This window comes from Nasonia vitripennis, chromosome 5 (assembly GCF_009193385.2).
Source record: "Nasonia vitripennis strain AsymCx chromosome 5, Nvit_psr_1.1, whole genome shotgun sequence".
Classification (NCBI taxonomy): Eukaryota; Metazoa; Arthropoda; class Insecta; order Hymenoptera; family Pteromalidae; genus Nasonia; species Nasonia vitripennis.
Window position 1 is genome coordinate 391,272 of NC_045761.1, and position 26,012 is coordinate 417,283.

The 26,012-nt window shown below is 40.3% G+C and overlaps 4 protein-coding genes across 15 annotated transcripts; 2 read left to right on the forward strand and 2 right to left on the reverse strand.

Moving 5' to 3' along the window:
* Window positions 1–207: 207 nt before the first annotated feature.
* On the reverse strand, window positions 208–5,117 carry LOC100121841 (pre-mRNA-splicing factor ATP-dependent RNA helicase PRP16). 2 transcript variants are annotated; one of them, XM_001605400.6, is made up of 10 exons: window positions 4,987–5,117; window positions 3,809–4,319; window positions 3,501–3,739; window positions 3,148–3,431; window positions 2,661–3,071; window positions 2,391–2,578; window positions 2,172–2,315; window positions 979–2,088; window positions 426–901; window positions 208–341 (listed from the first exon to the last, which is right to left on the reverse strand). In XM_001605400.6, exons 2-10 carry the CDS (start codon window positions 4,310–4,312, stop codon window positions 260–262), a joined length of 3,438 nt encoding a protein of 1,145 aa, XP_001605450.1. In that variant the 5' UTR covers window positions 4,313–4,319; window positions 4,987–5,117; the 3' UTR covers window positions 208–259. The 2 variants fall into 2 exon arrangements, with proteins under 2 accessions (XP_001605450.1, XP_016842360.1); XM_016986871.3 differs by lacking the exon at window positions 4,987–5,117 and adding an exon at window positions 4,619–4,735 and having other exon boundaries at window positions 209–341.
* Window positions 4,571–9,194, forward strand: LOC103315328 (phosphatidylinositol 4-kinase type 2-alpha). Of its 7 annotated transcripts, none has more exons than XM_031932204.2 (7): window positions 4,571–5,177; window positions 6,032–6,449; window positions 6,811–6,929; window positions 6,991–7,483; window positions 7,554–7,816; window positions 7,891–8,030; window positions 8,251–9,194. In XM_031932204.2, the coding sequence occupies exons 2-7, from the start codon at window positions 6,155–6,157 to the stop codon at window positions 8,342–8,344; spliced, it is 1,404 nt and encodes a 467-aa protein (XP_031788064.1). In that variant the 5' UTR covers window positions 4,571–5,177; window positions 6,032–6,154; the 3' UTR covers window positions 8,345–9,194. The 7 variants fall into 7 exon arrangements, with proteins under 7 accessions (XP_031788064.1, XP_031788063.1, XP_031788065.1 ...); XM_031932203.2 differs by having other exon boundaries at window positions 4,790–5,164; XM_031932205.2 differs by having other exon boundaries at window positions 5,105–5,279.
* A 64-nt stretch (window positions 9,195–9,258) lies between these two features.
* On the forward strand, window positions 9,259–11,671 carry LOC100216322 (uncharacterized). The gene is made up of 6 exons (NM_001141960.1): window positions 9,259–9,485; window positions 9,563–9,834; window positions 9,922–10,242; window positions 10,315–10,561; window positions 10,632–10,906; window positions 11,004–11,671. The coding sequence occupies exons 1-6, from the start codon at window positions 9,405–9,407 to the stop codon at window positions 11,230–11,232; spliced, it is 1,425 nt and encodes a 474-aa protein (NP_001135432.1). The 5' UTR covers window positions 9,259–9,404; the 3' UTR covers window positions 11,233–11,671.
* Window positions 11,475–25,884, reverse strand: LOC100121885 (signal transducer and activator of transcription 5B). Of its 5 annotated transcripts, XR_004227961.2 has the most exons (10): window positions 25,486–25,853; window positions 25,047–25,385; window positions 24,713–24,975; window positions 24,336–24,627; window positions 24,037–24,257; window positions 23,867–23,957; window positions 23,656–23,793; window positions 18,592–18,743; window positions 18,352–18,511; window positions 17,908–18,247 (listed from the first exon to the last, which is right to left on the reverse strand). XR_004227961.2 is itself a non-coding variant. In XM_031932179.1 (9 exons), the coding sequence occupies exons 2-9, from the start codon at window positions 18,717–18,719 to the stop codon at window positions 13,459–13,461; spliced, it is 2,478 nt and encodes an 825-aa protein (XP_031788039.1). In that variant the 5' UTR covers window positions 18,720–18,743; window positions 23,656–23,749; the 3' UTR covers window positions 11,475–13,458. The 5 variants fall into 5 exon arrangements, 4 of the variants coding, with proteins under 4 accessions (XP_031788039.1, XP_001605495.2, XP_032456037.1 ...); XM_031932179.1 differs by lacking the exons at window positions 23,867–23,957; window positions 24,037–24,257; window positions 24,336–24,627; ... (1 more) ...; window positions 25,047–25,385; window positions 25,486–25,853 and adding exons at window positions 11,475–13,630; window positions 15,736–15,964; window positions 16,052–16,207; window positions 16,310–16,829; window positions 17,044–17,665 and having other exon boundaries at window positions 17,757–18,247; window positions 23,656–23,749; XM_001605445.6 differs by lacking the exons at window positions 23,656–23,793; window positions 23,867–23,957; window positions 24,037–24,257; ... (2 more) ...; window positions 25,047–25,385; window positions 25,486–25,853 and adding exons at window positions 11,475–13,630; window positions 15,736–15,964; window positions 16,052–16,207; ... (1 more) ...; window positions 17,044–17,665; window positions 20,472–20,859 and having other exon boundaries at window positions 17,757–18,247.
* Window positions 25,885–26,012: the final 128 nt, after the last annotated feature.

Below are 26,012 nucleotides of genomic sequence, written 5' to 3' on the forward strand. Positions count from 1 at the left end.
GAATTGATTTAAGCAACAAGATCAGGAGAATAGAATATTTTATACTGATTTCGTTTTTCTAGTTTATGAGTTTATCAATCGCCAACAGTTAAAAGAAAATAATCGAAATAACTTGTCTTGCAAAAAAGCCGAAAATAAGGCAAAAACGCTTGGAAAAAGAAAAAATATATGATTTGTATATAAATAAAGTCAATTTTATTAAACATAGTTTTGTATGTAAAATATTTTCGAGTTCATGATTTTTATTTAGAATAAGTATTTACAATCCCAAACGTTTAGGAGTTTTTCTGTACGATGCTGGAGTGCCAGGCTCTTTCATTCCAGGAGTCAATATCTCTTGCCTGTAAAGAGAAAATTTATACCTTAAAATATCGCGTGGCACAATTTTTTACCGAGATACACAAACAAGGAAGCAAACTACTTACTTTCGGACGGATGCCTGCTCGCGCTCGAGCTGCTCCTGTGCCCGAGCCTTCATCTCAGCCTCCGCAGCCTTCATTTGACCTTCCATCTCATTAAGATGCTGTAGAGCTTGCTTTTTGGCGCGTCCGCTCTTGCCAGTTTCTTTGACAGAAAAAAACATCGGACCAAGCTCGGCCAGCCAGTGTCCGTCTACCGCAGTTACGCACTGCATGTACTCCTTTGCCGTCATCACTAGTTCGTGATACACCACGTAATCCGGAGTAAAACCCATACCGAACAGCGCTGAGGTCGGATGCAAGTGACAAGGCATACCCGTACGACAATTGACATACTCGCCGATACCCTTAAGCCTGGCAGCCTGGTGGAAATACGCCGAGCAAATGCACTTGCGTACAATATCCCACTCGGTGCCACAACTAATGACCTCCATTTTTTGTTGCTTTAAAATTTCCTCGAGTTGCTGCCGAACTTCCCTCACCTACAATTTTTTCGTCAATTTGTTAAGCATGAAATCAAAATACGAATATGTGCATTTACAAATTTAAGTTCACCTACTTTTCGCATGGCTTTCGCATGGATAAAATGGTCGTTACACCAGGAGCTTGAGTATCCATTCGTTTTCCATTGGTTGTAGACATTAAGAAAGGTCAAATGGTCAGATTCGGGTACCTGGAATTTTTCTCTAGCCGAATCTGAGTCTTCCTCGCGACCTTTGGGTCTGTAAAATATCGACGGTACAGACAGCATGGAAACAATGATCAGAATTTCAGCAGTACACCCCAGCTTCGAAGCTATGATGAGCATCTGGCATTGTGGCGGGTCCAATGGGAATTCCGCCATTTGTCGACCGAGGCCGGTCAGCCTCCCGGTATTGTCAAGTGCACCGAGTATCCATAGTTGATACAAAGAATTCAAAATGTTGTCCTGCGGTGGCGGATCCATAAAGTGAAAGGCCAGCAGGTCTTGAACGCCCAAGGATTTTAGTAGGAGAACCGTATTAGCTAAATTCGTACGCTGTATCTCAGGTACGCCCGTGATTAAGAGTTCATCAAGGTACTGGCGTTCAGTGTACAAGCGGAAGCACTGTCCAGGTCCTGTTCGACCTGCACGACCTGATCGCTGATTTGAGTTCGCTTGAGACACTGGATAGATCTGCAGAGCGTCCATACCTATTCTTGGATTATAGACCTTTAGCTTACAGAAGCCTGAATCAACGACGAACACAATGCCATCGACAGTCAACGAAGTCTCAGCAATATTTGTAGCGACAACACATTTTCGCAATCCTTCCTTTGCTTGCTGGAAGATCTTAGCTTGAAGATCGGAGGGAAGCTGCGAATAAATCGGAAGAATCGACAGAGGAGCGGCGCCTTCGATTTCACCAAGCCGCTCTTTGAGCACCTCGCAGGTTACTTCGATATCTTCTTGACCAGGCATGAAAACTAAAATGTCGCCGTGCCGGTGTTGCAAGTGGATATTCATTACTTGTTTGACCGCCGCCTCAACGTAGTCCTCAACGTGGTTCTTGCTGAAGATTATTTCAACTGGGAAGGTGCGACCAGGGATCTGGAACGTCGCCGCGTTGCCGAAGAACGAGGCGAATTTACTCGAATCCATAGTAGCTGAGGTAACGATCAGCTTTAAATCGTGTCGTCGGGCAACCACCTGCGAACAATCACAAAGAATGCGTTAGATTACAAGCCATGAAGCCTTCAGGTTTATTAAGCTTTTACGAGATTGAATATTACGTCTCTTAGTAGCCCGAATAGGACGTCTGTAGATAAAGAACGCTCGTGAGCTTCGTCCATAATGACAACGCTGTAGCGATCAAGGTCTCCTTCACGTAAACTTTCTCTCAACAAGATACCATCAGTCATGTATTTGATTATTGTCTAAAATAAACATTGATAGGTGATTATTTATAAAAAAAAAAAAAAAAGATTTATTTAGTCGTTTCTCTAACTGACCTCTTTAGAAGTACAATCTTCGAATCGAATAGCGTAGCCGACTTTATCACCCAGATTTGAATCCATTTCGTCCGATACTCTTTTAGCGACGGACATGGCTGCTACTCTCCTCGGCTGTGTACAACCGATCATTCCGTTCGTACTGTACCCATCTTCGTGTAAGTACTGCGTCAATTGCGTGGTTTTGCCTGTTTGAAACACAAAAGATAAAAATAAAATATTTTCAACACTGGTTGAAAATGTTAGATAATATATTTTAATAAATCGTACCACTGCCGGTTTCACCGACAATAATCACAACGCTATTTTCCCGAATAACGTTAAGAAGTTCCTGTCTCACAGCAAAAACCGGAAGGCGCCTTCTCTGTTCTTGAATTTTTTTGTGTTTTCCTTCTACAACTACCTCGTCATTGATGTGACTGGCATATTTTTGCCCAGCTTTGTAGTCAGTCTCTTGACCTGGAGCTTCTTTATCATGTTTGCGAGCATCCTGCACACCCATGATATTTCCAAGATTTGTTCCAGCTAATTCCCAGTGCTTCTTTTGCGCGCGTCTGCGTTCTTTTTGTTCCCTATAAGCGCGTACTAAGACTGAGCCTTTTCTAGCGACTAAAGCCATCGGAGATGTTGGATCTCTTACTGGTATCACAGGTTCTGGTTGCTTTGTAAAAACGATGCGACCTAGTGAAATAATAATAAGTTATCAAACATGATTGCGAAAACATTTTTGTTTTTATTATTTTCAAGCATAATTTACCATCCAAAAATGGCGGAACAACGTTGTGTATTAACAGATGAACTCTCGCTTCTCCCTCGTCATCAATATCATCATCATGATCCAGTGAACTAACAACACCAGAAGTCAGCATTCTGTTACGCTCCCACAATTCATTGTCTTTATTGATTTGTCGCTGCTGCGCAGATAATCTTTTCTGTTTTTTAGCCTCCATTTCCTGTTCTTTTTTCTGTGTATACTCCTCTGAGACATCATCAAAGTGTTTGGATTCGTCATCGCCAAGACCATACCATTCACGATCAAGTCTGTAAATTGCACAAACTGTCAGTAAAAAAATATTTTTAAGATTTATATGACGAGAAAATGATATCTACCTTCTCTGCTCTTTTTCCCACAATTCCCTTTCTTCGTCATCAACCAGAGGAGTTGCACCACTATTTTTACGATCTTTTACCCAAGCATTGTACTTATAAGAAGGTGTGAATTCACTTCTTATACTGTCCCTTGCATCTCTTTCTCTATATAAATTTGGAGTGGGGTGATCCCAAGTTGATCTTCTTCTTGGCTCGTCGTCGTCATCATCATCCTCCCAATTTGTTCTGGAGGTTGTGTCCTGTAAAAAGAATCCATAATTAATAATTGCTAATGCTATGGCTTTAGTTGTATCAAAACCGTCTAATACCTTTATCCTATACTTTGGAGTTTGTGGCTCATCTCTGAATCTTGGAGTCCAGTCTCTGTGACTGCTTCTGTCTCCTCTGGCACTGTCCCCATGCCTATTTCTATCCCTATCCCTATCTCTGTATCTGTCTCTATCTCGGTCTCCATTTCTGTCACTTCTCCTCTCTCTATCTCGATACTTGGCATTTTTGTCTAGCCTTTGACGCTTTAATCTAGCTTCTAGTTTTTCCTTGGCAGTTCTATCAACTCCTCCAGTATAGGTTGGAGTTTCCTCTGCATACGTTCTATACCTTCTGGTATTATGGGAATCAGAAGAATTTTTGGATCTGCCAGGTTCTTGAGAATTTTCTCTACGCTTTTGCTCCGCTAGCTTGTCGAGTCCAAATACTGATGTTTGTGGCTTTTTAAAGGTATGATCCGAAGGCTTCTTTTTAGCAATAATCAAGCCACCTGCTTCAGAATTATCTGTTCCTTCCAGTCTGTACAAATCGTTACTTTCTTCCATTTCTAAGCTAAAAGAGGCCGAAGGATATAAAAATGAAAAAATTATCCATTAGAGAGTTGTAGTTAGCTACTTTAACAAAACATTGCAGAAGCACAACTGTCGTAAGAACATTTTGTTTTAGCTAGGTTAAAGCAGCTATACGATATATCTATATATATATATATGTATGTATAGGTTCACGGCTCACGCATGCGCGTGAATGGCGTCATAGAAACTTTTACGGATCACAGTAGCGCCGCCGAAAACAGTTTTCAGTGCGCTTTCTTGCCGTATCTCGTTGACACTCCTTTTCTATATAGTATATACCTATATATTTGATAAAATGGCTGCGAGAGCTCCAGTGATCAGCTGATGATGATACCTACTGCAGTCTGCTCTACTGCTCTATATAGTGCTCTGCGAAGATGATGGCTCGCGAATGCGTTGTCGCATGAATCATAGCTACATATATATATATATTAAACGCAACCACGCGATAGTCCTCGCGAATTACGCGGTGCTGTGCAGATCTTTCTCAGCAGCTAATCTCACAAGATAAATATATCCAAGCTCTATCAGTAGCTCAGCAGCATCGAACTAATGTCGTCGCGTCGATGCCCACATCCGATACTCCTGAGATGACGGATATAGATATAATCGAGGAGGGATCGTACTGATTTCTTGCCGAAACTTACTGAGTAGCCAGCACATGCTGCTCGTGCTCCCTCCCGCGCTGCAGCAGCAACGCCGCCGCCGCGACAACAATAAGTGTGTCTCTTCGCTTCGCGTGCGTCACGACCAACAGCAGTAGCCAGCCACTACCTATCTACTGACAGGTGAAACCCAGAGAAAATGACCAAGAGGAGATAGAGAGTGAGTAGCTGATGTACGTATTTCAATTCCGTATATTTGGCTGTTTATACGTGCTACAGTACGGTCTGCTGCCTGCAAGAGTGCGTATGCACTCGCGCTCTATCGTCGACATTGCGTGCGTATACTCTATACTCACTTTTTCTATAGCCGTGCGGGACGAACGGAGAAGCGAGAGCAAATTTTGCGTAACTCCTTGTTGATCGATTCTGCATCGTCTGGTCATTCATTCGCGCTTGTCTTTCTCTCTTCTACGCTTGGAGAGATTGTGCGGAGGAAACAGGTGTTCGAGTCGCGGCCTTTAGATGTATACCTATGAATCCCCATGCAGTTCTTATGTCGCTGTGCATGGGAATGCATTTGTGATAATTCAAAGCCAAGTTGTTGGGTAACCAATGCGTATGAGTAAGCACTGGATATTGAATTACAATATCCAGTTGTTAGTCGGATAATTTTTGTGTCAGCATCTTTGCTCTTCGAGCAATGAGTGGCTATTTCTGTTTTTGCTAACCTTTCTAGAAGCATCGCAAAAGATTGTTTAGCAATGGTAAACTTGAACAAAAAAGACTCGTACTTCTTCTAGTTATTTTTTTAGATCAATTATATGCTAAGGAACAGGTTTTAACCATTTGATCCTTGCAGTGCTGCTATCAATTAGTTACATGTACAAGCTGCCAAGCTTTTTTGTTTACTTATGCACGACAAAAGACTATCTCAAGAATGTCACAAAGGCTGCTGACATATGTATTTTAATATTATTGTGTAGTATTTGCGTTTAGAAGTTAAATACTCTTTGTTACTTCTTTTATTTCGTATTATTTACTAAGATCATAATCTCATCTCATAATCTAAAATTCTGATATTTTTCAGATGCAAGAGATGCAACCCTGCGCTTGTATTTGATGGCACGTTAAAAAATCACAGTGTCTCGGACTTTCGAAATTATATGATAGTTTGGAATCATAACCAAACTTATAAAGTATCTTGGCTGTGATGAGCGACTCGGAACAGCGTCAACTGCACGTGCCTTACAGAGAGTATAATAGTCACAACAGTACTAATCCTGCAACGCTTGTTGAAACGGACGCTCTAGTTGACTTATCAGTGACTCCAAACAGTAACGTTATTTTGGCCAACGGGCAACCACTACACTTATTACCAGAGGTTGAATTTGCTCCTAGCTTGAGTGTTGATCAACCAACAGCCATTGATTCTCCTGGTACTGACCGGGAGAGCCAGCCTCTCCTGGGTCGATTAGAACTGGATGTAACTTACAATCGTTTTCCTGGTATGATTCTTTTGTACTCTTGTTTATGTTTAATTTACTCAGTTTATTTAGTTTATTAGTACAATATAGAATTTATTTCTTATGTGCATAGTTTTTTAATTTATGTTGTATTAAGTTATATTATACTAATGAGATAAAGGGTTTGAAATTTTATGTAAACAACTGACCCAAATATAGATTTTGTTCTGGTATGGGTTGATAAGAGCTTATCACAAGTAGTAAAAAAAAAGGTTATCTATAAATTTATGTTTACCTTAAGCAACATAAGTTGAAATACAAATTTTAGTATATTTCATAAATGGAAGCGATCAAAAGGAAAAATTATACTTAATATTACAACTGTTATTTTTATAAATTTTAGATGATCCACAATTTTCCGAGCTAGTTTGGCAGGCTGAATGTGCAATAGATAATGGGATATTTCCTCAACGAATATACCAAGGATCTAGTGGCAGTTATTTTGTTAAAAATCCTGCAGGGGTAAGACAAAGAATACAAGTTCTTGTACAAAGGCAGGTAATCAAATATTTTTATTTTACAGAAAATCATAGGTGTTTTCAAACCTAAAGATGAAGAACCTTATGGAAGACTAAATCCCAAGTGGACAAAATGGATGCATAAACTATGTTGTCCATGTTGCTTTGGTAGAAGTTGTTTGATTCCAAATCAAGGCTACTTGAGTGAAGCAGGAGCCAGTTTAGTTGATCGAAAACTTGGTTTAGGAGTTGTACCAAATACTAGAGTCGTTAAACTCGTCAGTAAAACTTTCAATTATGTTAGGATCGACAGAGAAAAGGCTCGCATGAAACAGGCGATATTGGATCAATTTCCAGCAGTAGCTTCACATTTTAATAGAATAGGATTGCCCCCGAAAATCGGTTCCTTCCAACTCTTTGTAGATGGATACAAAGATGCAGACTACTGGCTCAGACGGTGGGAGAGCGAACCACCGCCTCCTCATTTAGCAAAACAATTTCAACTTCAGTTCGAGCGTCTAGTAGTTTTGGACTACATTATTAGAAATACAGACAGAGGTTCATTTTCACTTTACTTAACCACATATTTAAAATAATAAAGGGTAATGTAATTTCGTGTGCATTACAGGTAACGACAACTGGTTAATAAAATATAGCCCCGGGTCGCCGAAGAACGGGACAGAAGGAGAAGTCAAAATTGCGGCAATCGATAACGGATTAGCATTCCCGTTCAAGCACCCAGATTCGTGGCGTGCATATCCTTATCACTGGGCTTGGTTGAGCCAAGCCAAACTGCCCTTTAGCGAAACGACGCGAGAACTCGTCTTACCACAACTTTCTGACCACAATTTTGTACAAGACTTGTGTGATGATTTATACCTGTTATTTAAAGTAAGTGTAGGACGCTGTGAATTTTTTTGAATTGGATGTAGATTGATTGATACATTATTTTTTTTAATTAACAGCAAGATAAAGGATTTGATCGACACCATTACGATAAACAGATGAGTGTGATGCGAGGCCAAATATTAAATCTTCAACAAGCATTGAAAGATTCGAAAAGTCCTGTACAATTAGTTCAAATGCCGGCTGTTATTGTTGAAAAGTAATTAAGTTCAATATTTAATATGAAAATGTTAAGGGTGCAGCATATTATATGCATAATAAACTTTTAAAGTTCTTTTTAATGTTTTTTTACAAGATCATTTATCAAATTTGAATTTTCAAACAGATTATTATAGCTCCAATTTGCAAAGTATACTGTGCCATCAACAGGTTGAAATAGTTAATACGAATAATAATGTCTATATTTACTTTTTTTGCAGGGCCAAAGGAAATGGAGCACCAAGGCTGTTTTCATTCTCGGACACTTTTACTCAGCGCTTCCAAAATAAGAGTCCATTCTTTTCCTGGTGTTGATCAGTCAGATACTATCCATTTTGTTTAACTTTTCTCTCTCTCTCTACTCCCTCCCCCACCCGTCCCTTTCTCTCAAGTGCCCGAATTAGTGTCATAGAGTGACGGAAATGCTATCTTTTATAAATGTATTTTCACTTTAATTTAATACAAAAGACTTTATCTCACATAGTATCCAAAATCCATAATCCGTTGATGTAGCAAAACTATCAGATTTTACTTGTATTATACTATTGTATTAGGAAAATTATTTTTGCGAAAAATGACATTTAGTTGAGCTATGAGATATTCATTTATAAATACAGTATAAACGCAAAATATGTTTATGTTAAATCAGTCTTCTTACTACGCTTATTATAAAAAAATAATTATAAGATGTCTTGGTAACTTCAAACAATGCGCTGATTCGTTATGTGAATGCTAGAAATGATGTATATAATTTAAGTCTGTATTTATAAAGCAACGAAGAGAGTTTTATAGACTATGTGCCAATTGGTGATTTACTTGAAAATCTATTTCTTATGTGCATTCCATGTGTTTTGACATTGATTTCGGGTGCCTTGTAAAGTGCAAGGAACAGGAATGTGAAAACTTGTAAAGTATGAAACTTGTAAATTTACTAAAATCAAGAATGGACTTGGATCTATTTCATAATTTTAGTAAAGTCCGTCAATTTCAGACGGTCATTTTTTTGTAAAGAGTTTTGCCTATAAATTGCGATGCTATCGTGTGTTTAGTCTGTAAATATCGTTAAACCGTTTGATTTGGCTTCTTTTACTAATTGATCATAGAAAAATGTTAAATTATGTTAAAGAAATATATATATATATAATACATTGGTTTGTCACAATAATCATGTATAGTTGTTTAATCTGTCATTGAAGCACAACCATCACTGATCAAATGTTTTGATATATACATATGTTTTCATTCGTGCATTTTTTTATATCACATCCAATAATATTATGTGTTGATATTTTATCTTTCGCTTTTCATTTTTCTTTTATTAACATCTAACGAAATCGTCGTCAACATATTAAGTCTTTTGTAGTTGAAGAAAAAGATGGAAGTCGTGGAAGTATCGCATGAAAAAATTCATCATTTGGACCCGACTAACCAAAAAAACGGTTTTCAACACACCGAAGTACTTATTATTTTTGATGCATAATAATTCAATAAAAATCATTTATTTTTTACTACACAACGAAAATGCTTACGCAGTGCACGAAGAAATATGTTCAACCGCCAAGAGTCAAGCCCTTCGCCCCTCGGACGGTTTACTGTCCTCCGAAAAATCCGATCGATTCAGGGACGACTTACCATTCTTCGTATTACAACGAAAATCAATCACGCGAAGCCCGACCGCAACCGTTTAAGCCGACACCTTGCATTAATTTACCGAATGATAAGTTTTCCGATGATACAACTACCAAGTTGAGCTTCAAGCCAGTGTGGGGCATACGCAAGGCTGCGCCCATTTTTCCCCATCAGAGGTTTCAGTTTTACGAATTAGACGATCTTTTTGCAAATAGTTAAAGTAATGACTTACCTTCATTCCTCCTTCTTGTTTTATTCCAAAGATTATGCCCGCAAAAAGGACGCATGGAAGATGTGACGACCATACGACAGGACTACTCGCCCAAAGTCGTGGCGAAACCAAATTTAATCCTACCTTGCGGAAACATTAGAGCCAGTAAAGGTAAATTAGAAACAGCGACAACCACCTTGTTGTCCTACATGAATCCGGGGCAAATCCAGCCAGTAACGAGTTTCAAACCTCAAATGAAGTACTGCCGACCAAATGAACCCACGGCGAATGAAACCACGCAAAAATTGAGCTACTTACCTTATCAAGTGGGCAAAAAGGAAAACTATCCGTGGGCCCAAAAACCGATTTACAGGTACACCCCCGCACAGCCGTACAATGCAAAAGTCGATGATTTTTCAATGAATAATGAGTACTTTGAATGTAGACGTCCGGAAGCCCCGATGCACGATGAAACGACGTACGGAAAAAGCTATCTGGAGAGCAAGGGGAGGAAGGAAACCCCGATACTTCCCAAGGACTCGGATTTGTTTTCTTGTGGAGCTCAGTTCCTCGAGAACACGGTTTATCGCGAGAGTTTTCTGCCCTGTCAGAGAGAGCCAGTTACTCCGATAAAGCCCTGCGAGAACCTCTCGCTGTCTGATAAAAAAATGTCGTGCGACACCACGAGCAAGGTTGATTGATGAGAAGCGTGTGCGATTTGGTCGCTGCAGCGAAAACTTATCAGCACCGCACTCCTTACAGATGAGTTTTCAGCCGGTGAAGGGCGAGATGAGAAAACCGATCGTACCCCGCCAAAGAAAGATCTTGTGTGACGCGGGATCGATGCAAAACGCAACTACCAATCAACTGGAGTTCACTCCGAAATTCGTGAGACGACCGGATGTTGTGGTGCCTTGTGGACACATTCGCACGGCCGAGCAACCGTTGGAAGCCGCAACTACCACGGCTCTGTCATACGGCAATCCTGGACCTGTAACTCATGTGCCGAATTACAAACCGAGCTTGAAATATTGCAAGTGCGTTATGAGCACTGTTTCGAAATTGAAAATAGAAAATAATAGTAGAAAACAAACCAAGATTACATTTGATTTTTAACGACTGCTGCTGATACAGACCCGAAGAGAAGATTGATGCGGAAACGGTAAACAAGTTGTCCTACCGTGAGTGGTCGATTGGTCCTAAGGAGCAGCTTCCTTGGGCTCAAAAGGGCAAGTATCAGCCTCCGAGGGACAAAATGCCGGGCAACACCGTCTACCACACGAGCTTCCCACCTCCCGGACACTTTGTCGAAGAACGTCCGCCGTCTACATCCGCCGATTGTCCTTGTCCGTCTTATAAATAATTATATCGCTCGCGGAGATCAGTGACGTCGATAACTCATCGTAGCAGATGATAAGGCGTCTTCTTTAACGAGTAAAAATACCTCGGGTTCGAAAACAAGTCGCAAATTCAGGAGATAACGTATACGCATTTTTTCCGCCGCATTATCGCTTCGAAATTGTTAGTCGCAGGGTTGACTTTGGAACTGGAAATTTGAAGTTTTAGGTGTTCGACGATGAGGATAGTGAAGAATACGAGATGGAATGAATGTTCTCTACTCATGGTTTATTAGTCAGATGTACATCTGTGAATGAATCATACAGTACATATTCGTATACATAGAGCAAATAATTCATCGGACAGAATAGAGTTTTCTATAATAAGCTAGTCATACAGTGGTACAAATTATAAAATTTTTTGTCTCATAATAAAATAAACTTTAATCTCTGATAAAAAAAAAATCGATAGATAATATTTCAAAGACAGGCTTTGTGTAACTAAGCTTCTTTCTTTTATTATATTTTTAATATAACTTTTCTGTTTCGTACAACGTAGCAGCGCTAAACCTAAACAAACACGAACGTGCGCGATATATTATTTCTATATATGCATATACTTATAGAACAAAATTTCACATAATGGCTTATCTTATCCTTGTACATCCATACAACGATTTCATAGATTTTTTGTTTAATATATGATTAAAAGAGTAAAGCGCAGAAAGAGATATCTAGAAGAGAAACATCACTTACCTTAGCTTTCTTACATCTACAGAATTAAAAAAACTAGTAGTGTAAAAATTAGTTGTGCTTATACAACTAAAAAGTTTCTCGAAAAATATGTATAAAGTAATACGCTTTTTTTACGTGATACATCGTAGGCCGCCTCGCGTTATGTATGTACTTGTTTTCAACTCGTCATAGAGCCTCTTGACCTGTACATAAAGTTAACAACTTGAGCTTTGTTATACTGTACACATTCAAATACGTTAAATTCTTTTTCGTCATTTTTTTTTTTCGTCTTAAATGCACAACTAACACGACTTTCGTAACATTGTCATTTATCATTCGCTACCTATTGGGTACTGAGAAAATTATCCCACCAACATTCATAAGGCACATCAAAGTCCTTTCAATAAAATTGCACGATCACTGAACGATGTAATTTGTCGTCGAATTTCACAGAAATTTTCAATTGTACAAAGTCCTTGTGAAATCATAATGCTAGTCCTTTCGTTTCATTTTCCTTACATACAGTTGGTTTTGCAATCAATAACTTACGTGACAATCAAAATCATGTTGGAAGCAATAAAATTAGTTTTCGTTGTTTTATGTCTTTTTTAACATATGACGTGAATCATAATGTATACCAATTTCTTGAGCTTGGTACAATCAATATCCAACATATTAAGGCATGATCAATAGACATAAAACATTAAAGCTCAATATCGCAGAACACGTATGTAATTGCAGACAGTGTCTGTTGACCTCTTGTCATAAACATTACCCATGTGTGTTCATGTGTCATTCTTACGAAAAATATAAGTATATTCGTATAAAAGTTTCTATATCAAATTATCGTGCAATAAGTAACATCGCTAGTAGGTGGGAAAGAAAACAATTGTAGTTTCGTGACAGTTGTGTCGACTTATAAAAAATGAATCACATTTAGCAGTTTAAAAAAGAAAACATCTTTTCAATCAGCTATAAATTCAAACAAAATGTTTCCTTCCGTCTATAAAACGCAATTGTTATAAAAACTAAAGAAGATATCGTTTTCAAGCATACCTCAGTTAATATTGCACGTTAGTCAACACACTCAGGTAATAAATAATAACGTCAAGCTCGAGATTTTTTTTAACTTAACTAGAAAATTCCATTGAGAATTACGTTTGACCAATCGATTATAGTATAAGTTTTCTTAAAACTTATAATCCTCAACACGATCACTTAGACTATTAAAACAAACATACATACTAAGCAGCGTATACATATAGAGTCTGAAATTTGTCATTCACGTAACACACCGTGAAATTCGAACCATTTAAATGCAATTCATCAGGCACATCAACCGCCTCGACGATAGTAACGGATACTACAACAAAAACAAGAGTCAAGCTTCTCAATCAAATTTTCAAGTCACAGGCGAATAAAATGTAACGTAGCTTTTTGCCGCAAAGAAATCGAACAAGCACAACTATGATTCCTTTTCTTTGTTCGGATACTCGCGCAGGCGGCAACAGACATACCTATTGCGGTTTGGCATTGTACGACTGCATAAATTCGTTGAAAGGTCCGAAGGTACTGAGCTGGTCCAGGTTGAGATTTTCGTCGATGGATGAAAGGTCGCTGTGATTCATCAACTCGACGTAGTCCATGTCAGCATTCGTCCTTACTGACTGGCCGAGACCCGGAGCGTAGCTGTTGTAAAATCAGAAAAAGCACAACCCCAATCACTGGCAATTCTCAAGTAAACGCTCAAGTTCAAGACTCTACGTATTTATTTTTGTAAAGCAGAGCGTAAATGAAGTAAAAGAAAAATTAAATAAACAAACTATCATTTTTGTTTTGTGACCGATAATTAGCCGGATAGCCGGTACAACACGATGAAGGTATGTGTGCAAGCAACCACAATAAAACTACGATATGGCGAGCTAAGAATGATCGGTCACTGCGTCAGTCACTTGAGCTATTATCGTGCGTTTTTTAAAATACTTTAATACATAAAATAAGAAATGTCATATCATCAATTAGAATTTAATTATTATACATTTTTTTTTTTTTAATAAATTGAATCTTTTTGAATGATGTCTTCAATGTATGGTAGTGATTTTTTTTTGAGAAGCAAGGAAATTTGCTATTAAAAAAATAATGATAATTTTTTTGAATTTTTACATATAAATACTGACTTCAAAAAAGTGAAACCTGTATCATGCTCTTTGAACGTGATACGCTTTGCACTTGAATTAAATTGTCATCTCTACTCGAATGCCAGTGAACATTTAAATAACGAGTAGTGATTGGAGTTGCGTTTTCTTTTGATTTATGTACAGTGTGTCCACTGTCATAATTTATCCATTTGTTTACTAATGTGGTTGTACCGGCTTGCTCCAAGCCTTTGCCTTATGCGTGGTTCACTAATAGTGATCCATATGTTTGTATACATTTATAGTTCATTTATGATTTTTTCTTTTTATAAACATGCTTATGAATGATAAACTTGCACAAAACGAGTGAGTTCATAATCATTAATTATTGATAAATTGATTGATATTCTAGTTTGCACATCAATAATTAATTATTAAATATGTATGTATACATTCATTTAATATTAATGTATTAGTTATGAGATTGTAGTACTTAATCGTATACGAATATGCTTCAAAGCGTGGATAAGCCGATCAGTTAGTGGGGATTGCAATATGAATCTCAATAATAAAATGTTTCCATGAATCAGTTAGTTTACCGCAATAAATTAGTTTTTTCTTTAGTTTATGGTCTTAATAAAGAAAAACTTTATCATATTCAGTTTAGTTTTATGTATTCAATTCATTATTGTATAATATTTAAGTAAAATTCCTTTGTAAAGAGCATTGGATCGAAAATCATTTTTAATAGTATAATCACAGTTCACGAAGTACCATATTTTCCACTAATTATAAACTGGAAAAGACAAAGCTATGAGAATCAATATTAACAATTTTCCACGTGTATTATGATACTATGTAATCCAATACATCTTTTGTTAAATAATATTGCATTAGCCAAGATATGAACTATAACACTATCGATATTATTATCTTAGTAGAAAGAAGTGTAAACTACCTTATAAAAAGCATACAAAATTGGCGATTTAAAAAATTATCGCTTCGATAGTCGCGAAAAGAACTTAGAAAAAAAACCATCAAAAATGAGAATACTGATACAGTATTTGGATAAGTGTTTGTAGCTTATGAAGCTGCGCCAAGTTTTTGCGGTAAGTTTGTTACTGTATACAAACTTATTACAAGAGCTGACATCTTGCAAACAATTTTTTTTTGCCTAGTATGCTCTTATTTTGAAAATTATTGTCTATTTTCAATAACATTAATTGACAAAATCACCCAATAACATACCATCATCAATTTATACTAATATAAATCACTGTTTTCAGTTAGAATCAATCAACTATACTCAAAGTCTGTATTTTGCAGACCATAAAATTCTCCGCAATATAAAAATCTAATCCACTAGATTACAAAATTCAACGCGTATGAACAACAATCAATAAATATTAATTTTGGCTGAGTAACCGTATTTTTTCGCTACGGTAGCGTTATAATATAATTTAGAAAATGTAACCAACTAGTATCGCAGTTTTTTTCGAAAAGCTATTATTTTTTGTCTTTTAGAATTCGAAAGAATGAAAGTCAATGATAATTAGGGAAGAAACTTTAGCGCATCTTCATATACCGTGAGAATCAAAGGCAGTTCGTTCATTTTAGAGGACATTTTAAGAATTCTTTTGCTACATCCACGGCACTGACCTAGAAGCAACAGATGGCGTATCTCTCGTCACGGATGGATCTGGACTGTGGGCTTGAAACATATTAGACGGTGTCGAGGGGTAGCTTCCACCGGGTCCACCTTGACTACCACCAACTCCAACGATTGAAGAATGCGATGGCGTCTGACCACCCACCGATGGTGCGCTCCAACCTGGTACGTGAGTTACGAGCAATGGTTTTACGTAACCGTTGTTCAGAGGTTGTTGTTCTAGGAAATAAAACAATGTCATATGTTAAGAGACACTTTATATTCCAGAAGCTTTAGATAAAAAATTCTTATCTTAAGAATACAAACCTTGGAACGGTGTGTAGTATTTAGAAAATGCCTGATCCTTAGATAAGTCTGGGTACAGATATAGCAAGTGCTGCAAGTCGGAAACTCTATCCGCTAAGCTTCGTATCGCAAAATCTTTACTAGTGAATGGCTGCAGCATAAAAACTTCTGTTTGATCTATAAAACAAAACAGAGAAAATATATCTCAGATTTATATTAATCGGTTGAAACAATTTAATTCTAGTTTATTTCGCATACGAATTTTTAATTCAATCATACCTCCGACCCAAGCAATGGTGACTCCGCCCAGTTCCGAGTCGGAAAATCTCATAAGAAAGGTGCCAGAAGCACAGGTGGCTAGCATCTCCTCAGCTTGCTTCTTTCTTACAAATCCTAAAATATATCCGTCATTCCAGGGTCCACGCAAATGCTCGCGTGTTAGCTTCATAACGGCATAAAACCATTCCCAGAAGGTAAAGTTTCTCTCGGGTAGTGGTTCTTTACAGAACTGTGCCCAGCTGAGCAATAAGTTTGTAAAATCTTGGCAACCAGGGGTACCTCCGCGGAAAGCTTTCTCCCCAAGGAAGCGCAGGTTATCTTCTGTAAGAGCTCGACCAGTAGCCGAACGGAATTTCACGTTCAGCGCCTCGGCGACCTGGCACCAAGGCACCTTGTCCGGCACAGCAAACGGCACACGGCCTGGCTCAGCGAAAGCGTTGTCCCAAGTTACAGTAGCCCAAGCATGTGGTTCTTGATTGCCGTGAACGATTACCACCACTGGTAAGCTAAGTGTCCAGACCTGTAATATTGTTTGCTTGTTAGACATGTGTTATATGTAATGCTAAACCTATGCATTTTTTAAGTGCTGCGTCTGATTTTTTAAAAGTGCAACCATTGAATAATTGATTTGTTGCCTAGTCTGCAGAGATAAGCAAATAATGATGAAGCTAATGCAATCTGCTCAATAAGCTATAAAGTCATAAAAAAGAAAATTAAGAAACAAAAAGTTTTACCTGGAAGACAAGTTCTCCTCCGCCGACGCTGAATTGCGATTGGAATAAAAGGGAGAATTTTTCATCCATAACAGATTCGGTGCCTTTTTTCTCAGCCCTCTTGATTTTCTTCAATTGCATATTTCGAAAACTGACAGACAGCTGCCTTGTCGCCTGGTGATACTCCATTGTACCAGTGTTGTTCAAGATTTCACCGCTAGCCTCACCCTTGTTGCCCATCTTGTCGCTCTTGAGCAGGGAATTTGCCTGGGCCTCGCTGATTATACTAACTTTGACCTGGGGTGGTGTCATGTGAACGTTCAGCTTGCCACCTACCAAAAGTCGCACTGTGCTTGTAAAGCGGGTGTTGGTCTTCATGACCTGGGGCGGCTGCTTTTCAATGATAAAAGTACTCGTCACCAAGGAACTGAGCAATTGTGTAATGTTTGAATTAAGTTGCGGGAGAATATCTTGTACTCCTGGTGGCTCAAGATTTAACTTTGCTTTGAGCCGATCGGCTTCCTTCACCTGCTGTCGATTCAGCCAAATCAACTCAGCAAGACTTTCGCACCATTCTTGAATGGCATCCAAATTACTAGCAAACATGGCACCGTTTCCAGCTAACTGTTGATCTCTCTTCCATCTATTGACCAAAGAAGAAAAAAAATAAATTGTAGGAACAATTTTCAAGATTTTTTATTCTAATTTTAACAAGCATCAATTCAGTCTTTTACCTGATAAGTTCGTCATCCAACACTTTTGATTGTAGAAGACTGAGTTTACTGATAGTATCTTTCAATTTGTCAGCAAGGTTCAAACGCAGTTGAAGCAGAGTAGTAACTTTATGATTCAAATGCTGTTCCGACTGTTCCTTCTGCCTGCGAATTTTCTTTTCGATTTCTATAGTTTGTTGTGTCTGTGGCTGTGTAGCAATATTCTGTAAGTGAGCATTTAACTTTGTGCATTCATGATATGCAATGGCAAATGACTCCTGTTCTTGCTCCATTTTACGCAGATCTTCCCCTGTTTCTTGAGTTCTACGCCTCAGTGTGTCTAATTGTTGTGCAATCTCTGCCACTGAATCACCCACCAGACCTACTCTACTTCCAGCCATGTTCATAATGTTGCCACCAAGACTTTCAACTTGAGACACCAGGTTCATTTCTGTCACCAAGCAATGTCTGATTATTTTGAATAGTGATATGGGGTGTGGGCTGTACCTTTGCTGTAAAAGGGAATGGATTGTTAATATTTGAATTGAAAGAACAAATGCGCATAAATAGTTTGAATTTCGATTTCAAAGATCAAATTAAGCATCCCTCAACGTACTCGAAAACTTTTGGCTGCCTCCATTAGTTTTATTCTCGTTAAGAAGAGATCTTCAGTGTTGCTTAGAGAAGCTGCTTTGGTTTCTAACTCTTGTATTAGAGATTCAACAAGATTGGCGATGTATTGTTCATACTGTGGATTGTCCGGTTCAATGTCAGTCCTGTGTGAAAAAAAGGAAAAACAACACGTAAAGGTATGCTTTAATGTACAGCCTATTGCATTTATCTCTTGGATACGTACCACATTTTTTCTTCAATCCATGACGATAAGAAATGACGCACTTCAATTGGGAAATGCTCTCCGTATACCGAACGCACCTTTTGCAACGCCTCCTGAGGCAGTTGCTGAGCTTTGGCCCACAGAGCCATGCTCGATAATTTGGCTTACACGGGCTGGAAAAAGAAAACGACACATCAATACCTTAGTAGACGATAGCACGATCGAAAGAAATATTTAAAAATCTGGTTTCGCGATCCGGAATATTAGCAATTTTAGCGAATGGATAAGGAACGAACGAGACTATGCGATACTGCGCGCCACAATGTTTGCCTCGTAAAGAAGTCTCCCGTAACTAATGGGTGTATAATATTATTCTTCCATTGCTGGGCTCTCGCAAACTCACTCTCGCAGCGTCAGCCGCTGCGAAAGAAATCTCAATTTAAACGTGCTTCGAATGCAAATTTAGCGCGCCCGCAAGTGTCCGCGTGCGGCCACACCGCCGAGCGAGAAGAGAAAAAACAAAGATGACGCGCAACTCCGAAATCGAGGCGCTTCCGAGAACCGGGTGAAAATCGGGATAAAACGCTGGCGATCCGGGGACGCGCGCAAAAACTTGATCTTTTGCGTATCCTGCACTGTATGTATGCACGCGCATAAGCTTGCGTGCGCTTCGAAAAGGCGACCGATTAGCCGGGCAGCCTTCGCGGAAGCGAGAAACAATCAGTAAGGATTTTCCCGAAACGCGCGAAAAACTGCAAGAGCGCATCGCGCTCGCGAGAGCGAGCGAGGTGGTGGGGGAGCGAGAAATGCCAATGGCATTACGAAGAAAAAGCCCGGAGAGCGGGAGTCCGGGAGAGTAGGCGGACCGAGCGAGCGAGCGAGCGAGAGAGAGAGAGAGCGAGAGAGAAACGCGATCGTAAAAACCCAGAGGATCTCACGTACATGCATATATATGTGTATATAGTAATATAGAGTTGTCGGAGAATGACGTTGCGCCGCGCGCGGCTGCGATAACGTCAAGAGGGAGACAGGGAGCGTTGTATGAGTGAGTCGCTGCTATATACACGCTATATACTTGTGTCAACTGTGCATTCGCGCGTGCTGTGTGTATGCGGTGTAGGTGTACACGCGTAATTAGCGATCGGATAAGCGAGACGAAGGGAGCTCGCGCAGTCGGCTATTACGTACCTGCACTGCGAGCCCTTTGGACTCATTGTCAATGTCGAGTATTAGCAGCCGATTGCGCGTGCTTTTGCCATTAGAAATGCCCACGCCGAGATATATAGGTGCAGGACGACGGAGGGTATTATACAACGTTCGGAGGACGGGACGGGGGCACTCGTCGCTTGCCGATCTCTCGAGCCGAGCGCGCGCGCGCGCTGTGGCTTCTGTGTTGCACTCTCGCACTCACTCTCTCTTGCCCGGTCTCCGGGCTGGCTATATACGTATGAATATGAATAAACGCGCGCCGAGCGACACGACACCGACTGTCTGTATAGTATGTACGCTTATACACAGCGCAGACTGCGCCAACCACGGCTACTCGCATACCAACTGCGCCTCCGCTTCTCCATTGCTCCGCAGCAGCACGTCTATTTCCAGTCAAAAATCGAGGGACAAAAACAAGCGAGCGCGCGTGCACGCACATTATTAGGCGTAGGTGTGACGTTGCAGCAGCACCTGCCGATAAGAGCGAGCGAGAAAAGAACAGACGAATACGGAAAAGAGAGAGAGAGAGAGAGAGAGAGAGAGAGAGCGCACGCGAGCAAAACGACATCAGTCTGTCTCGATAATACCTAACAATACGACGATAATAGGAGGCAACGAGCGAAGGAGGAGATAAGAAGCTGACTGCTCACTGCTGAGGCGACACGACGCACACAAAAGAGACAAGCACTCACCTCTCCGCTTAGCACCGTCGAGGCTCGAGGCCTCGTGCTCTCCGATACCCGGAATCGATCGCTGCTATCGAGCGCGATCAGGCACGCACATACACTGTTCCACAGCCTGCAGGACGGATCCACCGCAGCCCAACTGCTGCGCTGCTGCCGCCGCTTCCTGTCTCGCGCGAATAAAGACCGCACTGCCTGCTAACAGAAGGAAAAGAGTAGACGGAGAAAGAGAGAGCGAGAGAGGGGGAGGAGAGGGACGACGACGGCGGACCGGCGTGTGCGTCCGCATGCGAGGATGTCGATCCCGCAAACGTCGACTCGACTGACTGGGGGCTGCCTGCCTGCCAGGCGGCGGCGGAGTAGCGAGCCAGCCGCGCGCGCGGCGGGAAGAGAGCCGATTCCGAGAATTTCACGGCCGTAAACGGCGGCAGGGGCGCCGAGTCGGACGGTGGGGGCGGGTCACGTGACGTGGAGTGTCAAGCCATTTTCACAATTGCCGTGTGCGCCGCCACCGCCGCCTCGCAGTTCGCATGCTCCGATTGTTGGTATTGGTCCAGTCGAGGAGAATCGACGCCTATCAAGCGAGTACAGTCGCACCACAACTGCAGTCTGCAGGTGGAAGCGAGCTTGTTGCGTTTTGCGCTCGCACTTGCAGCCTGCGGAGCCGGGGAGGGTCGACTGTATTTGTATACCTATTGTTGCGTTGCGCCCGTGTGTGGTCAGTGGTGTGTATAGGTGTAAACGAGCGGCCTGTCGTTGACGTTTACCGAAGAAGGGGCTGACAAATGACAATGCTGGCATCGAGGGGTGAGCGAGCGGGCTCAGGTGAGTACGGCTTATACATGCCATCGCAGTCTTTCTCGAGATAATCGCCGAGTCCGCTTCTTGTTTTACGAATGATATCGGCAAACCCGACGGATAGTCGACTTGTTAAACGATTTTTGCTCTGAAACGCACCGGCAGAAATGTCGCGAGCCCAACGTTTTACCGATTCTCCGAAATCCCCGGGGTGCTGCCCGTTTTCCATGGAAACTGCAATTACCAAAAGAGAAACACTAGTTAAACGCAGTTTTGCCTCTAATTTCATTAATTTCTTTTCACCGCGGGAGTACAGCCCCAACGAGACGGCATTACCAAATGCCAAGCGCTTTCGCATTGGCAGCGAGTCAGCGACGTTGCAGATCGGGCTTGCAGCGCTCGGAGGGGACGCATGCGCGCGAAAAGCAGTGCCGGGCGCGCGTCCGGGGAACTGCGCCGACAAGGACGGAAGGCCGCCACAGCGGGAGCGAGAGGAGGCCTGGCGAGCCGGGCAAAGAAGCGAGAGGCAAGATGGTTTTCAAGGAACGGGCAATTACCCCCCGCGCACCCCGGGCTTCTATATACAACGGACTCGCTCGCTCGTCCGCGCACGCACGCTATAGGTATAGGATATACCCGCAGCGACGCGGAGACACACGATGCGCAGGCCGCTATATAGGTATATAGCTTATAGCTATAATATAACAGACGCTGGCGGAGAAGGAGGTATATGGCATACTGCAGAAGCCGCTGCCGCTGAGATTCTCCGCGCCTTCTGTTTTCTGTTTATTTGAATAAAACACACGAGAACGCGGACTCTCTCGCGACGGCTATAGGACGCGTACTGTGTACACACAAGCGCACCTACGAGGCTTCGTCTTTTTGCCCGCGTATGCGAGACTCCTTTCTCGCGCTCGCCGCTTTTTGTGGCGGCGGCGGCGGCGGAGGGACCTTTTCGCAAATTAGGATCGTCGCGACAAGTTGTTTGAATCGTGCAGAGAGCGACGGGAACAACGCCGAGAACACTCGTCTACGCATTCGCGGATATTATTATACCTATTACCTATAGGTACAATACCGCGCGTTTGATTTGTTGCCTGCCTGGTGGCGCCGTATCAAATTACCTATGTATTTCGCGAAAGCTCTCTTTCGCTTTATTCTCCTGTTTATTTATTATAATATCAGGATTTACCGATCGTCCGGTTGTTTGTGTAAAACTTATGCATAATGCAGTTGCACAAGTGCACAAGTCCGCGGAGTTCCCCGAAATTATTTTTTATTGATCCTCGCTGTATGATTCAAGCTTATACGCATATAGCCGGCCAAACTTTTAGCCGAGTTTAACTTTAGATGGTTATTGATTATTTTTTGTTCCCCCTAACTGTTGCTTATGATTATGTAATGCGATTCGCTAACTTTAGCGCTCGCGTGGAGACTGAAAATTCCTGTTTTCCGCCCGGCAGATTCTTCTCGAACTTTTATTTTACATATCGACATGTAGATTGTAGAGCCGATTACTTTCCTCTCAACGCCTAGGTATAATTATAGTACTATTCTAACGTTTATTTATACGCTCGAATTCGTTGATTTGTGCAACTATTTATAAATTCGAACCGTGGGGAGCTACCAATGTCTTTTACAAGCTAGCAGATGTTGGGACTTGAATTCAATCTTGAGATTTCATTATATTATAAGGCATAGAATATAAATTAAAATTTTCGAATATCTGAATTCTCATCAACATTTTTGTTTTTATTCCTTTACAAATATTATAAATATAACAACTTTAAATATCACTGTCTTTGAAAGAGCTGAACAACAGTCATGCGCTCTATATAATGTATTAAACTTTTGTTACTCTTTGTTAATACTTGCTAAATTTTTAAATCATATTTAAAAATTGTTCTCTAAGCTTAATCAATACTACATAATATTGCAGACGTCATTCATTTGTTCGTTATAAAAGCTTTGTGGTCCTCAAATATATTTCTATAAAACAGGTTTGCCCATGCTAACATATGTATCAAAAACTAAATCTAAATATAACTATTATAAAATTTATAAAATATCTCGTGTAAAACATCAGTTCTAAAATACTTGAGTTGTAAATAGTACAACTTCTTTAAGAAACGTACGCATACAAATTTACGTTCGCGTGAGGCACAGTAAGGCACTATATTCATAAGCGTAGATTTTATGCAATATTCCTTAAGATTAATGGCGGAACAACTAAAGCTACTGCCCCAATTAAGTATGATGTTGAACTGCCAAGACTCCAAAAAGCTAAATAAAATATTATTAATTAAAAGCAAACCGTGATAAAATAAAAGTTACTCTGACTAAAACTATAAACTCACATTGTCAAATGCAAATCTATACTGTATTACAGACTTACCTATTGAAGCAATTATAGGTCCGGAAGCTCGGGCTAATGCCCCCAGTGATCTAAATATTCCTGTTATGATGCCTTTCTGATTTTCTGGTCCAACACGAGTAACTAGTGTCATAATACATGTCACCACCATTGCTGTAGCTGCGTTAAAAAACACATTTTTGAGATTAACAATATACAAAGTGATTTTTTTAATCAAATAATTCAAACGTACAAACTGCAAACAAAAAGATTCCAAAGTAAAGCATCCATAAATCTTGGGCAATCCCTATGCAGACAAAAGATGGAATAACAAGCCATAATCCCTAAAAATGTAATTCATTGTAAGACTGATAATCAATGGAATTAACTTGAAAATTAAAATAATGTCCCAGCAATAAATACCAGTTCTGTAATTGCTTTTGTTTTATGTTCAGGTATTCTTCTGATCCAACTACCTTGTAGGATGGCCATGGTTGTACCAATACCTAAGAACATCCAACCTTGCTGCATTCTCGAAAAACCAAATGAATAATGGGTGAGAAAAGTTAGAGTGAACTCAAGTCCACTGTAAATAAATAAATATAAAAAGTAAGTTCTTCCTAAACTTCTTAATCGCTGAAGTTCTGCAAATCAATGTAATAGATAAAATGAGCAATTTCATTTACATTATAAAGTTCATATTGTATCCATAAAATTTATACCTGAGGGTGTTAAACCAGTTACACCGTTAAACTGAAATAAATCCGAAGGATTTATATAAGTCAAAGCTCCAGAAATTCCATGTACAAGTGATTTTGCTCTCCGGTGTATTGGTAAACTTTCTTTCATGTGGATTGCAACATAAAATAAATCGCACATTGATAAAAAAAATGCAAACATTGCTGGAAGTGCATACCACTGTCCTTCTCTACTACCAGTTGACATTTTTGCAAACATTGCACCAATCATTGGCCCCAATACGAATCCAACTGAAAATGCAATGCCTACCAATGCCTGAAAAAAGTGTTGTGTGGTTTCATAAATTTAAAGTTAAAAACTCCCGAGTCTAAGTTTTGACCTGAAATATTTTTCTAGTTACCATTGCTCGGCCTCTGGAAGCTGGAGAAGTAACATCACTTATGATTGCCATGGATAAGTTGACATTACCTTTGCTGATGCCACCAAGAACTCTGGCTAATATGAAGAGACCAAAATTACTGGATAGAGCCCATAGCAAATAAGATAAAGCTATTCCAGTCAAGCATAGGATCATGAGAGGTTTTCTTCCATAGACATCGGATAAGGCTCCTATGATGGGTGATCCAAGAAACTGTAGAAAGGAGTACAAGGATCCCAAGAAACCTAAAACAAAGTAAGAGAAATTGAATTAACCTACCTATTATATATTTATAAAGATATAAAGAAATAATTACCTCCAAATAATACCGTATTAACATTATCTGGTGCATTTAGCAGACTGCTTAATTTATGAATTTTGTTCAGAACAATGGAATATAAACCTTTTCCATTATCAATACTTTGATAATGATCAAGCAAGGCAGGAAACAGAGGTAGTATCATAGTAAAAGCCAGCAAGTCCAGTAATAAGGATATAAATACAACCCTAATAGTTTTAGAATCATCCGTTCTGTCACCCTCCTTAGTCCTCACAGGACTTGAAGTTTTAGCTGTCATGGTGATAGGATCTTGGCGAAAATTCTCACAAAAAATAATACCCCAGAGTGAAATCTCAAAGGCAGCTGTGCCGCGTTCTGTCAATGAACAAATTTTAAAATTAGATTCACACACGCACGCACGCACATTTGAATGAAAATATATCTGGAAAATCGTAAAGATGATGTGAGAACGTACCCGCTTCCGTTTATCATCTGGGAATTCCAGGTAAATCTATTGAAAATATCACATAGTCGGTAGTCACGTTCATCGAAAGGCCAGATAGCACAAGCAACGATAAGGATTCACTCCGCGATCAGCTCACCGCGGAAGTCGGTACTCGAAAGGAACAGACTGGAGCACTTTCTAACCGGAGCAGTCGCGATGGAGCTCCTCGTGGCAGTCGTGTAACGGGGAGTGCTCATTCTCGTGCCGGCAAAAGTGAAAGGTCTTTTTCTTCTCGTAACCTATATTTTCTCCGCGTCGTCTTGCTTAAGGCGACGGCGCCGTGGCGGCACGCATACCCCCGTTTTTCCTCTTCGCCTGCACAAGACGCGTTCCATTGCGGGGGGCGCGAGTATACATGTAGTATGTTTTGACACCGATCAGCTGATCAAGCAGTCGGTAAGTTAGTACAAGATCGAGCGCCTAATGCGGCACGGGAAGGTTGTAATTGTTACTTTGTTTGAACATAAGTTTTAAGACGAGTCATGAGGAGACCTATA